This window comes from Montipora foliosa, chromosome 1, assembly GCF_036669935.1.
Source record: "Montipora foliosa isolate CH-2021 chromosome 1, ASM3666993v2, whole genome shotgun sequence".
Lineage (NCBI taxonomy): Eukaryota > Metazoa > Cnidaria > Anthozoa > Scleractinia > Acroporidae > Montipora > Montipora foliosa.
The window spans coordinates 47,147,925-47,162,924 of record NC_090869.1 but is presented as its reverse complement, the minus strand read 5'-3'; the positions used below and the strand labels follow the sequence as shown (position 1 = coordinate 47,162,924).

At 39.1% G+C, this 15,000-nt stretch overlaps 1 protein-coding gene across 5 annotated transcripts in view; it reads right to left on the bottom strand.

Annotated features, from left to right (window-relative positions):
* LOC137999837 (uncharacterized) overlaps positions 1-15,000 on the bottom strand; it is a 171,159-nt gene that overhangs the window by 108,044 nt on the left and 48,115 nt on the right. For all 5 annotated transcript variants that reach the window (XM_068845793.1, XM_068845785.1, XM_068845777.1 and 2 more), the window contains 2 exons: positions 13,183-13,404; positions 2,697-2,840 (listed from right to left, as the gene is read on the bottom strand). In XM_068845793.1, the coding sequence (XP_068701894.1) occupies positions 2,697-2,840; positions 13,183-13,404 (366 nt within the window). The remainder of the gene's footprint in view (positions 1-2,696; positions 2,841-13,182; positions 13,405-15,000) is intronic.

Genomic DNA, 15,000 nt, shown 5'->3' with positions numbered 1-15,000 from the left:
AAGCCTAATCTGAACGTGCAAACGGACTCCATACGTGCGAAACTTTTTGTTTAACCCGTAAATTATTTTCTCTTATTGCTCGTTTTAGTCTTTACAGAACTTATTTTTATACATTATTGACTTGATAATGACGTTATGTTAACGTCGAAACGTCGTCGATTTTAGCTCTTTATTTTTTTTGTCGTTTTTAACTTTTTTAAATCTTTTAATGTTATTTAAGCAACGTTTTGTCGCAAGTTTTTATCGTCAAATGTTATTCTAGGTCACTTCTTCTACCTTTTGTAAATAGTTTTAAATTTTATAACTTTCAACCACGTTTTGAGGAATCTATTAATACGATTATTATTATTATCATTATCATTATCATTATCATTATCACTATTATTATGCAGTATGTTGTACGTAAGTATGCTTACAGATATAAGTAGGAGAAGGCACTATTGTGTAACAATCCCTACTTTTAAACCTATTTACAAATTAATTGGCAATAACTAACGAACCAACATTTGAGAAAGGAACAAGAGTTTATATTCCTTAATACCTCGTCGAAACCTTGAAAGACCTTGCTATGTTTAGGGTGTACGATAAAACTGCCTTCTGCATACTAAACAAAACCTGGTTCCCTCTATCCAAACCTAAAAACTTCCTAACTTTCTCCGCCGTCTCCATAGAGTCGCCTCCTAGTACATCAACTATCACATTAAGCTGTGTGATAGTGTGGCCAGGGAACTGTTGGCGCATCTCCCATCTCAGCGGCGCATACTTGTCAGCTTTCTCCTGTTCCTTCTGTTCTCTGTTGAAAACCTAAGGGCAGCTCATCTCAATAAGGATCACCTTCTTCTCCTTTCTGTCCACAATTCTCGCATCAATTCTGTTAGCCCTGACTTCCGTATTTTCAGCGAATACTGGCACATCCCAGTACACGCACGCTCGGACATTCTTGTACTCGGGTTTAGGTGAGACTGGAGAGTACCAAGGGGGGATACTCTGGATAAGTTCTAAGTCTTTCAGGAACTCGAAGTAAAGGATTTTCAAGCCTGCATTGTGTCTCTGCGTGTACTTAGTCTGTGCCAAGGCAACACAACCGCTAATCACGTGGACCATAGATTCAGGCCCTTTTCCACACATACGACACGTGGCATCCGAGGTGGTCACCGTCTTCGTCTTGCTCTGGTGGTACAGCTTCGTGGGGAGTAATTGCTGGTATAACTCATAGATTCCAGCAACAGTATGCACAGGTGCAGACTTCCACTTACTAAGCCAAGTGAAGCAGTTATCATCCCATCTTTCTCCGAACAGCTTTCCTTGCCACCTCTGCTCTCTTACTTCCCTAATGCTTCTCTCTTCTTCTCTCACTCGTAATGTGCTCCCTATTCCATTATCATTATTATTATTATTATTATTATTATTATTATTATTATTATTATTATTATTATTATTATTATTATTATCAGAATATGGTATAACTCTTGCGTGGATGCTCAAGATGCGTGAATGCGATGCACCTTATCTTTTGCTTTGATACGATATATATATTTACTAGTTATAGCTGTCGCTAAAGTGCCAACGAGCCAAGCTTGCGTGATCTGGCGCCTGGCGGCTGCAAACATCACGCGGCGTACTCGTGCGGCACTCTCATTGGTTATCGCTACGGTCAACATTTCATCGCTTTGGTCTACATTACAGCTTTTGGTCTACATTACACTCAAATTTAAAGCGCTTCTGAGATTTTGTCCGTCTAAAAATCTTCTCGCGGCTCTATAAGCTGCCGCCTCGCCAGGCCTTCTGTCTTCAGAAGGCCTGACTCGTTGGCAATTATTCATTCAAAATATTTCCCCTTTTCTGATTGGTCAAAACCACACGCATAATTCACCATAACCAGCTGCTGTTCACCAAATTTGGAAAGAAACATATTGTCAATGACGTCAAAAGTGCAGCCCGCTGCAGATTATTTAACCGATGACGTCAAAATGACGTCAAAAGTGCAGCCCGCTCCAAATTATTGAACCGTTGACCGAAAAAAGCTGGGGGCGAGATTGCATTATTTTTGTTGAGCAGAAATATAGATGCGAGTAGGTTTAGAAGTTTGAGCGACGAAAATATTTTGAATGAATAATGAAGCAATTATTGAATTTGACTTTCGTAGAATATGAAGAATTCTGCAGATCTCGGAGGATGTTATCCACCTCGGCCTTCTGCCTTGGTGGATAACACCCTCCTCGACCTGCAAAATTCTTCATATCCTACTCAGCCTCATTCAATAATTGCTAAATATATTTTTTTGTTGATGTTATTTTTTTGTTTTTTAATGTAAATGAACAATGAAGTCGAACTGTTTTTGCAATTGGAAAAGAATGTTTTTGTTTTTAATAATTTCTGTATTATTATTATTATTATTATTATTATTATTATTATTATTATTATTATTGTTGTTGTTATTACTATTATTATTATTATTATTATTATTATTATTATTATGATCATTATTATTATTACATAAATTACAGCAATATATTATTTATGGAGGGAAGTACCTCCAATGCGATTATCCGTACAAAACAACCCACTGATTACAATAAATTTTAATAACGTATTCTGCCCAAAAAAATATTATCAGAAATTGCATGCGATCTTCTTTACCTTGAGGCCCTTAAGGCTGCTACAGTAGAGCAGAGTTGTTTATATTTAATTCTTACCTGGTGACACACAGTCGTTTTGACAGCCATTAAAACAACATTTATCCTCTTCATGGCAGTCAGAATCACGAAGACACATGCTACCACGACGATCACAGATCCCATTTTGGCCTTTCCATGGTCTTGGACACTTGCCAGGTTTCACTGAAACATTACCAAAAGCATGACTAAAAAGACATCAAACTGTTTTCTCCTATGGCATAACACAACAAGAAAAAAAAATGGGAGTTGCTGTGTCTTCTTGTAGTTTGTCTCTGGTCTAAATACAGTGCCCTTTAGATATTGTACGTTGTCTTGTTTTTGTTCAACGCTTGAATATAGCTATTCTGTTAAATGTTCCTAGCACAATTTCGATATTGTTCAAAGAGTATTTAGTTTAAGTTTGGTAGCTTTCCACTAGCAGTTGCTTGAGAAGTTGGTAAAACCTAGACGCTCCGTGAGCGTAAACTGAGCTGCCTGTGGTACGTGTTACACAAAAACAGAAGGCACTGAGTTGGGTGGTATTAAACTGCAGCGTTCCACCCAGAAGTCCTTGCAGCAATGGCCCTTTGACTCACGCGTTCACACGTTGAATTATTTTGTAATGTCGTGTCCCGTTTTGAGCTCTTTTACTTTTTTAAGCTTTGGTAATAAATTCAGATCAAAGATAACAAAACACGTTCTTGCGTGAAACTCGGTCGTTTCTTCTTTTAAGGGGCTATGTCACTAAAAATAATATAATTCCATGATTTGGGGGCAGGGATGGCGCAGTTATGAGAGCAATCGCCTCCCACCAATGTGGCCCGGGTTCGATTCCCTGACTCGGCGTCATATGTGGGTTGAGTTTGTTGGTTCCCTACTCTGCACCGAGAGGTTTTTCTCTGGGTACTCTGGTTTTCCTATCTCCTGAACATTTGCCTTGATTTGCGTTAATTGTTAAAATTTCAGTTTACAGTGTTCCCAAGTGTCCAGCGCTAGAACGACTAGATATATAAGTTATATATAAGTTATAAGTTGCTTTGCTTTCCTTTTTTTTTCAAAATGCCCAAAAAGTAGAATGAAATATTGCAACAACCACTTAAAACTGTTGAACAACGTAAAAGAAAACCTGCAAAAGGAAGAAGAAGCATGGATCGACATAAATGTACAAGATTGAAACGGATTACATTTGGGTAATCTTGAAAAAAGTCGGCCCGACTTTTTTCAAAATTATGACAAATCGCCTCGATTAAGGTCGTTATTTTCTGAGGATCATTTCGTTTGTGATGTAGCGATAATTTTATATATCGGCAAGGGAATTCCACATTAGCATTTTCGAGTTTAAAACTCGTGATTTTCCCGAAACACCCTAACTTAACGTGACATTAAGTTGAAAAGTATGCAAAAAAAAAATTACTGCAAATTACTCTGACGGACGTTTTCCCGCATGTCATGCATATCTAGAGTTGCACTAAGCAAACGTTTATGCCACACACTAAGGAAAGACTGAAAATGGTGTTTCCGCTTCATAATTTCTCTTCTTTCTAGTCAAATCTGATGACAGATGAAGTCTTTTTTTTAGTTTACGTTTGCAAAAAATGCTATCGCAAAAGCCGGCAGTTACGGTGTAGCACTTTTAGTTCGCGGGGTTTAATTTTTGCTGATTTTGCGGATGTACTTGATCCGCAAAAATAAGTTCCAGCAGTAAAAAACACCAGCAAAACTAAAAAACCGTGAAAATTTATTCCCGTTAATATAACTAAAAATGGCTTTTAATCCGCATGCAGTGGAGTAAAAAAGATCGTTTATTTTGCAAATGGCAATTGCAATTGGAGCTTGCTATGAACAAAACGAAACGATAAAAGGTTAAGGCAATACTTTTCCAGTCTCTGAGGCATAAGAAACGAACTCAAAGCAGTCAATCAAAAGGTCACGTTAACCATTTTCTAAGGCCTCCACGATGCAACATTTTTTCCACGTTCTCGATGATTGAGAGGATTTTTACCAAAAAGTAACAGAAGTTGAAAACAATGGTCTTGCCGCTTGAAAAGAAAACCGCAAAAATTAGTTCCCAGCGGAAACTTCAGTCCGAATTCGCGCCGCAAAAAATTGTTCCCGCAAACCTCAAAAAATCTCAAAAGAAAAGTCCCGCAAAATTTTATGGTAACAGTAAAAGGCAAGCCAAAACAAAAGATTAATTAATGACAATCGATGAGCATTCATCTGGACGAATAATGTCACAAAAACCTTTTCCAGCGTAAAATTTATTGAAACAAAGAAAATATTTGCTATCAGCAGCAAAAAAACCCTTCCTATTTTAATTGCGTGCGTGCAAGCAACAGCAACAGCAATTAAGGACGTTCGCTCTAATTGTTTGTGCGCAACGTTACTGCGCAGGTAACGTGACTGTAATATGTCACGCATTACTTCGAGCATTAGTGAAGTTGAGGTTTTAAACCCTTTGCAAAAACCGTGGACGATAAGTCTTGCACAGCGTTGGATCAGAGAAGATCGTGATCAGTCAAAATTGATTTAAAATATTTATGAAAGTCAAGTAGACTACTGCACGACTGATATTCGCGAGGTTTTATCAGTCGTGCACTAGTCTAGTTGACTTTCGTACAAATTTTTCAAGCATCAGTTAAAATAACATGGCGACAAAAACGCCGAGGAAAAAATTCCAGGCAGGCAAAAGAATGGCACATTTATTCCCGAATCATCATGAAACTTCAAAGAAAAGTGAGCGGGAGGATGGAAAAGCTCTGGAAAAGGTAGCTGATCGAGTAGACTAGTGGCTGAAAGTTTGGAAAACTCGAGGACGAACCGTTGCGTAAATTTAATGGGGCTGTTTCTTTTAATGTTTTTATTACCCTACGAACTTAAGTTCAAAGTGAATGTATGTGTTTAAAGTTCTTTTCCTTTACTTTCGTGAAAATCGAGCAGTATTTTCGTCCTCGTCCGCTTGGATAGTGCGGACCTGCGTGGAAACACTCAGCGATTGAGGATCAGCATGACGGCAATGGAGAGATATTATACAAAACACCAACCAAATGAAGATGACCCCTGCTTAAAACTTCGTTGCTATGCTCGAGAAAGGTTTTTTTTCGGTAAAAACCTTTCATCTCTTCAACGATCGATCCTCTCTTGGGTTCCAGTCCTTGCCCGACAGGTCACGCAAAAGTGTGACAAACGAACTTTTCCAAGAGCGTTGCAAAATCACATCGATTTTACTCGTTCAGATCATCGGTGACCCCAGGCCTATTTTTTTAATCATGAATCACTTACTTTCCTTACTATCTACAAAATATGATGAAATGAAAAAATTCTCACCGTAAGAAGTTATCTTTTTTTAACATTTTCTTTCCTCGTGCCATCGAATTCCGGTAGTGGTTGCAACGGATAGAGCTTACGAAAACGCTCGTCGAGGATGAACTCTACTGTTTACCACATCCTTAGCGGCATACAATTATCTAAAACTCTCACTCCTAAAAACCTATGCACGGAAACTTTCACTCCAACAGTTTATTTTTATGATTTTCGATGGATAAGCAGATGAACCTACATCTCGCTATTATGATTCGATTTCTCGAAATTAAGGCATTTTTCCACTGCCATTTTCTCCGTAACAAAGTCGGTGACCCCCATTTTTTTTTTCATTTTTGGAGTAAGTACTTTATGACCTAACTCTAGGCGAGAAATGAAAAAAATCTCACCGTAGGAAGATTTTGGCGCGAACGTCCTTAAATAAATTTCAGACTCACAGTTCAGGATCCTAAATCCCTTTTCGGAAGAACCTTGACTGTGAATAATGAAGCGCAGACGACTCTACGCACGAAGACACCACTTAGCAGGCGAGGGACAGGAAAGACTTTACATGACACGGAAAAAAAAGGAAAACAAGAAAACAAACAAATTAAACGCATTTTCCAACTTGGATTGCCATACTGGGAACCGATTAAAAAGCTTGTAACAAGTAACCACAGCACGACAGAATGCAGTACCTTTTCAGTCGAACGACTAACAACACACCATGAAGATCAAACAATTGTCGAGGTCTCGCAACAAAAACATCTAGAAATGTTACAAATTGTTTCTTGCAGCAATGTTTCTTGGAGCGAAAGAAATGCTCCCAACTGGGAGGCTTCATACCTCAGTTGGTAGAGCATTGCACCGGCATCGCAGAGGCCATGGGTTCGAATTCCGTGGAAGCCGCTTAAATTTTTCTGCTGTCTAAAAGAGACAATTGCTTAAATTGTCCAGATAACTGCTATCTTTCGTTTCTTGGAGGGCTCACCAGGTGATCTGGTGACGTAATTCGGAGGACTGGGGAGAAAAATTTTAACGCCGTATCCCACAACCGCGCGCAGCCTTAGGTGTTGTTTCCAAACTCCCTGCAGTATTGCCATGGCCAAAACTCAACAGATCATTACGTGTCTACCACATTTCCTGTTACTGAATGAACATTCAAGTAGACCCGAAGAGATCTAATCTCGCCTCTGCCATGTTGAATTCGAAAATAAGGCCGCACGCGGTTGTGGGATACGGCATTAAAATTTTTCTCCCCAGTCCTCCGAATTACGTCACCAGATCACCTGGCCTTTGTGGCATAGTTTAAAGAACTACGAGATCTATGAGAGCTACAAAGAAGATAAATATAATAAATGGACATGACTATCATCTTGTCGGTATCTGTATTCATACACTTATCCATTGAGTCTAAACAATACAACATAGTGTTAGGGAACAAAGAACTGTACTATGCACTTACCGGTACTCGAACTCAGACCATCCCGATCTATAGTTCTGTGTCTTCACCACTACACTACAACGTTGAACATGCTTACCCGGCAACACAGTTCTTTTCATTATTCACTATTGTGTAATAAGTCAATTCATATCCATGTGTTAAAACCAAAACAAATCCTAACCTGACCATAATTTTTCTCAGTGTAGGCTTAATTTAAGCTCCAAAAAAAATTTCTTCAATTCGTCTGAGTGTGTATTCAACCTAGGTAAAACGAGGATCACACATTTAACCTAGGTAAAAACGGATTCAACCTGAGAACGGATTTTACCCGCAACAGCTACAGAAGAAAAGGTAGGTTTTCTAGCAGATGAAGAACTTGAAGATGCAATCATTTAGTTTTCGGCAAACCACACTAAGCGTTATAATTTTTTTCAATCAACTATTGAATTGACTATGGAACGATTGTTATTTTAGAGAAACGTCCTTACTGAATCGGTTCAAATTCAAAGAGTCAAGATGCTTGCAAACGCCTTGAGATGAACATGACATCGCGCAAAGGTATAAATTCCCACCTTTCTCTCAGGGTAATTCATCCATCCATTGTCATATTACTTATCACCGTAATCCGGATGGTGTTATTTCATTCTGGCCTCATATTGTCCAGAGAAATGAATTCTAAAGGATCATTTGTTGGAATTCAAGAGCACCATTTTTTTTTCCTAATTCGTGCACCCGCTGCAGGCCTTCACTCTTACACCCGGTCACTTTGTTGGATTGTAAGAGTATAAGTGATTAAGTGAGTTTATGATTCCACTATTACGCCATTTTACCATAGTTGGTCAAGAGAACGCACAAAATATGAGACGGCAATACACTGTAGTGTCCCGGTTTGACCGGTTTAGAACAGAGCAAATACGGACCAAAAACAGGAGAGCAACAATCATGGCAATTTAACGATTTTCTTGACGAAAACAGAAACAAAAACACGACCAAAAAGACGCGAAGTGACATTAACATGTTTTACCGTTGGGCAAAAACTGTTAACGAAACAAGAACTCTTGAAAACATACCAGAACAAGGACTTGACAAACTTTTAGTCCACTTTCTTTTAAATGTTCGCAAGCAAAACGGAGATAAATACGAACCTGACACGTTAACAGCTATGTTACGGAGTTTCGACCCTTCATTAAGGGAAAAGGGGAAACAGTACAGTATACTTCCTGACAGACAGTTTACAAAGGCCAGAGAAGCCCTGTCTTGTAAACGAAAACAACTCCGCCGTTCTGGCAAAGGGAAAAAGCCAAACAAAGCGAAAGGACTAAGTGAAACTCAAATTCAAAAGCTGTGGGACGAGAAACAACTTGGATGCCACACACAACACCCTGTTCTTTGGGTGGAGAGCTCGTGACGAATGTCACCGAGTAAAGTTTGAAGACATACAAATTAAACGCGAAGAAGGCCCCCAAGGAAGACAGTATGTTGAGTGGACAACTGAGCGTGGAAGCAAGACTCGGACTGGAGAACACGAATTCGTCCCTGACCGCACTTTCAAGCCCAAAATGTTCGCTACTGGAGGATCACGCTGTCCGTTGAGCATCATTAAAGAATGTGGAGTCTATAAACATCATTGGACTTGCTGGACAGCTATTCCAGTACGGTCCATTCAATTTTCATCAAAATAGAAAACTGAAAATTAGGAATGACAAATTTCGATTTTCAATTTTTGATATTCAGAAAAACAGAAATCATGGGTGAATTTATAATTATCCTTTGTTTTGGTCTTTCACATTAACATAATTTAGCGACAAAGCTCTATCTTAGTATAGATTTCCTTTGCTTCAGATTCAATGAAAATAGAAATGTGACAAGGTGTGCTAAAATTTCTTAAAGAAACGAACATGCAAAAACCAGTTCCAAAACTGCAACATCAAACTTCAAAATCAATTTTTGATTTCCGCAAATACGAAATACGAAAATTGAAAACGGGACAAAATGGGTTGTGAGGGGAGGGGACGGCAACACCAGAAGTGGAAGAACCAAGATGGCGGCAAGCCGGTCGAACGATGCATGCATAACATGGAGAAAATGTGCGTGGAAAACTGCAGCGACATTTCTGCACAACCTCCCAAATTATTGTTCGTACATTTTTTTGATTGCGTCCTTGGGCCTGATTTCACAGGAGCCTTGCTTTATTAAACCCAGACCGAAATATTGTTTAGGTAAGCGGTAGGTAAAGGTTTACTGTGAACGCGGGAACGCAACTATTAGCTTCGCATTTTGTGCCATATAATGAGTTTGCCTGAATTTCAATGCTTTCCCTGGTGCATTTGAGTTTTCGAATAGTAATTTACTTCTTGAAGACCTGGGGCCCGTTTCTCGAAAGTCCCGAAACTTTACGGGCCATTTTCGGGTGTAACTGTTCCCTCTGTATCTCAAGAACGGAGAGGGTTTAAGTCGTTAAATTTCGCAGTCAGTTTGCTTTTTGCTACCTTGAAAAGATGTTAAAAGATCGGATTTTCAAAACAAGCGGTTGGCAGGTTCACAGATGGCTTTTCGGGCCCGAAAGGTTTTCGGAACTTTAAGAGAAACGGGCTCCTGGCCCCAGTTGTTCAAATGAAGGATAGCGCTATCCGCCGGATAAATCACTATCCAGTGGACAAGTCATAGCGAAACCAATAGTGCGCTTTCCAATGGATAGTGATTTATCCGTTAGATAACAATATCCACCTTTTGAACAACCGGGGCCTGACTTACAACAGCTCACACGAAATGAATAAGAATGGCTTAGTGAAAATGGCATCAATCATTGTAGTTCCTGTTTTAAAGAAAATAAAATTGATTGAAAGTGTCAGATTTTGTTATTTCGTCTAATTAATGAAACAGGAAGGGGTGACCGAGGACAATTTAGCCAGCCCGTTCCATCAAAAGCATTCAGTCATTTCTTTATCCTGAACAGGAAGAACAAGTCGAAAAAGTAATGCTTGGGAGCAGAAATAATAATCAATGTGTTGGCGGAATGATATGTGCGAATGCACACAGCACGGTCGTTATGGGCTGTTCAAGCCAGGTCTTCAAGATGAATATTTCTATTCCAAAACTCAAATGTCAAATGAACCGGGGGGGGGGGGGGGGTGCAGTGCAATTAATTCAGGCAAACTTATTGTAGGGCACAAACTGCGAAGTAAACGCTTGCCTCCCGCTTACCTTAACAATATTTTCGACTGAAAGACGCAAACACAACATGTTCGAACAATAATTTTGTGCAGAAATGTCGCTGCAGTTTTCCACGCACATTTTCTCCACGTTGTGCAGTCATCGTTCGACCGTCTACAGCAGCTACATGCATGTGAAGCACGTAATAAGCCTGTTCTTGAAAGCCAAATACCCACGCCAAGAACTTACACAACGCGATGGAAATGGAGAAAAAAATTTGTTCACTGGAGCTGTTTTTAACAACTGCCAGTTCAACTTTACCGCTGCAGATGCTGGCTACGCTATCGACCCTGCCGCAATTCCAGTGAAGAAATTCAAGAGACTCCTTCCCCTCATAGATAGCGACGATGAACTGTGAACAATCTTTTGTCGTTCCTCTTTATCAGAACTGAATTTCCACTATTAGTTGACGATACTTTCTTGATTTTGATACTTTTTTGACGTAAGATTATTAAGCATTGTTTTCAATGAAAGAACTCTTTTCGACAATGATGCCAGCTCGAAAAGGTTTTACTGGCATGCCAATTATCTGTCATTTATCTTAGCATTTTACCCAATCAAATAAAGGACATTTGGTTGGCTTCTTGTGCTGTTCACATCGTTCGCACACACCCTGAAGGACAGATTATGTTTTTTTTTTAAATACTCTTACCAAATAAAATTGAAGCAAAATAACACAGTTTTTGTAGTGGAATAATAAATATCTTATTCGATGGTTTAACATATAAATACTCGCGGGTATTTTGCTCATTGCTCGTATTTTTCCTCCCCCTCCGGGGCTCGGAAAAAGTACTACGCAACTCGCAAAATACCCACGCGAGGATATTACAGGGTGGCTCGAAGATATGAATTTTATGTTCTCGTGGCAAGAACAATACCTCACGAGTGAGCGAAGCGAACGACTGAGATATTGTTCTTGCCACGAGAACATAAAATTCATATCTTCGAGCCAACGTGTAATGTTCTTTTTATTATATGGAGAAACCAATTCAACAAAAGCAAAAGGCGGGAATCGTGACGTCATTGAACGATACGGCACTCACAAAGGTGACATACGGAAAATACGCCACTCGGACCCCGGATGAAGTGGCGTATGGAATCTACGAGTGCTTTAGTTCCCAGTAAGACACTCTCCTCCATATAATAATTTATGTTAAACCATCGAATAAGATGTATATATATTGATATATTGTACTTTATAATCCATCAAATATTTTCGCTCGTGCGCGATTGGTCTAAACGCGTCACGTGGGCGAATATTCCCCAGCTAAAACTGGCTATTTTCGCGCCAAATGAAAGGCTATTGTTTATATAAGTGCACTACTTGCAAAAAATACCACTGTAAGAAGTTATCGTCTGTATGATTTTTCTTCCTTTGGCCCACCGACCACCGAATTTTGAAAATTGTTGAGTTCTAGTCATCACTAATGACATGCAATTTTGCAGGGAATTTCCATGACTTTCGATTGATAAATCAAGGAAGTTTAATCTCGTTTTGTTGACCAACTGATCGAGATATAGGTCACTTTTCCATTGTCCTTTCCTACGAAACAAAGTCGGTGACTTCCCCAATTGTTTCTCATTTCTTTAATAAATGTTACATTTACAAGCGGAACGGGGTGGTTCCTTTTTTGTTCAAATGGATTCAGCAAAAGCTCCGGAATGCAAAATTCCACTGGAATCAGTCTGTTTCATTCACAATTATTTACTTATAGAGAGAAATTTGAGAAGGCAGATAAACAGAGAAAATCATCTTGACTACGTTTTCACACTTTCCAAAAATTAATAAATTTAACCTCCGATCAAAATTTTCGGGATCTTTTGGTAAATGTTAAACAACCAGTAACTCATGGCCTGGCACTAGCTAGGCCACTGAGAGATGGATTTCACGCGAAAGACTTTAAGTATCAGGTGTTTGTCCTTTGAGTTCAAGTCCGAAACAATTGAACAGTTTCACTTGAGTAAAATACACGAGATCAGTCAGGATCTTTCAGTACTTCTAAGATCCTGCTTAGCGCATCCACATACAAAGAGAACCACAATCTGAACTCGGCGTCAAATTTGGCTTGAATTTGTTGGTTCTAGTTTCGCTTTGAGAATTTAATTCCGTTTACTCTGATTAGCGGCTCCTTTGTTTTTCGCGTTGAGTTTTCTTGATTTTTTCATTGATCAATTTAGCGCTGAAGCTAGCGCTCCATTGATAATAAAATTGCTCACTTATGTCCAGGTTTGACCCTAATTAGATGCACGCCCAATTTTGACATCCAACACAAAGTGTCCCTTTAAGTCTAAGCATTTGCTACCTATTTTCAACAATAAGGTAAGGGTAAAGGTTCGCGTTATTTTTAGCTTTGGGTAAATGCAGCAGTTAATCTTCACATAAAGAGCAGCATTTGGGGGACACTTTGCGACATAAATTGTCTGTATTCTGAGACACAAGTGATGTTGAAGTTGACTAGAAGAGCAAGGGGGCACTTCGTGACACTTATTGAAATCCGCGTGCATCTAATTAGGGTCAAACCTGGACATATCTATTGCTGTCGTAAATCAGGACGGAACTTGTCTTACCTCGAGGATGACAGACTGCAGAGTTTCCACGTACATCTGTGCCTGGAATCTTTTGTCCATCTTTGTCAACGCACCAGCAGTACAGCTCATGACACTGCTTATCTTCGTACTGTCCATCTGGTTTACACTTTGGCACAAAAAGGCCTAGCAGTGGAGGATCCTGAAATAACTTGCCCTTAGCCACCAGCCTCTCCTCCTCGCATTTTGTCAGGTTGACTGAAGCTAGGAGAAAACACATCACAGGTTAATCAAGTTGAAACACTGACAAAATAACAACAAGAAGTATTGTCAATTTTCTACTCCTTTGTTTCGTGTACAGTAATTGCCAATTGTAATATTCTTGGCGGGGTTATTTCTTCTGAAGCATGCCAAATCTGGCCTCAATCGGTGATGATCTTCAAAAGCACAAAGTCAATTGAGAAAAAACTCAGTTATGACATCTGGTTCAGTGAAAAGCCACGTGGAAACTCAAAACACTTGGACATGTTCGGGTAAAAAGTAATTTTATGCGCTACTTCAGACCCATTTTGACAGGTGGTCATCAAATGACGTCATCAATCATAATATAGAAGAATGGAATAGATGCTTTATTAATAATACATAGCAGTCAGAAGGCTGATTCGCGTATTATTAAAATACAATATAAATAAAAATATCAAAATTTCATTGTATGTACAAATTTAAATAGTTATGGTGAAATTTTGATGAAATATATAAAACTAAAATTATGTACAAGTAAGACTGCGAGATATAGAATTCGTTAAATTATATCATAGTTAAGACTTGCCGATAAAATAAAAGTGTTCTTAGCTTGATTAGTTTTCACTTTAGGGACATCAAAGGTTCTTGTGTGTCTCAAAGTGTACCTAGTGTCTTTAAGTAATGGTGGGAGAAAATAACGCAGTCTATGACTCTTATCAGTAAGAATGTCATTAAAAAGGGAATTACATAAGTTACGATGATGTTCATTTACAGGGACTAAATCCGTGCGAGTAAGTTCTTCGTTGTAATTAAGCCCGGGACCAGTAATTGCTAACGCCCTCTTCTGTATACGTTCCAGATCATGCCATAAATACTTTGGTCGCCAATAGTTGAACACAGGCACGGCATAGTACAATACAGATCTTATACATGTAGTATACAACAGCCTCAGATCTTAACAGGGTATCTTGGCCCTTTTTAACAGAATCAAAAAGTGTGATGCTTTTTTTATGACTTCATTTATATGTTCCTTCCACGATAAGTCACTTGAGATGGTTACACCTAATAACTTTGCGCTTGTTACTACCTCTAGATTTTTTCAACCAGCATTAACTGGTTCAAATACTTGTTTCTTTCCAGCAAATGAAATTCTGAGTTCTTCACATTTGTCTGGATTTAACTGGACTCTATTGTTCTTTGACCACTTTGATGTGCACCGCTGATTTCACATTTTGGGACAACTTCTGATATCGTCGTATCATCCACATACTTGCAGACAAAGGCGTCGCTCAGTACTAGGTCGTTGATCTTTATAATGAACAGCCAAGGCCCTAATTTAGTACCCTGAGGGACTCCTGATGGAGCTGAGTCCCGTTCCGAGTAACAAACATCTGCTAGTTTGGTTCTTTGGAAGCTGTTTTTGAGGAAATCAATGATCCTTGATAATGCTTGTTGGTAATTCTAAGTTGCACAGCTTGCGGTGGTCGATAAGATCAAACTCTTTTCGATAATCGAAAAGGATCGACCTGACAGTAGACCCATTGCCATAAGTTACAAATGTCCAATCGCGAAGCATCCTCAGCAAGGTGATGGTAGTGAAGGATTTCGGTACTGCAC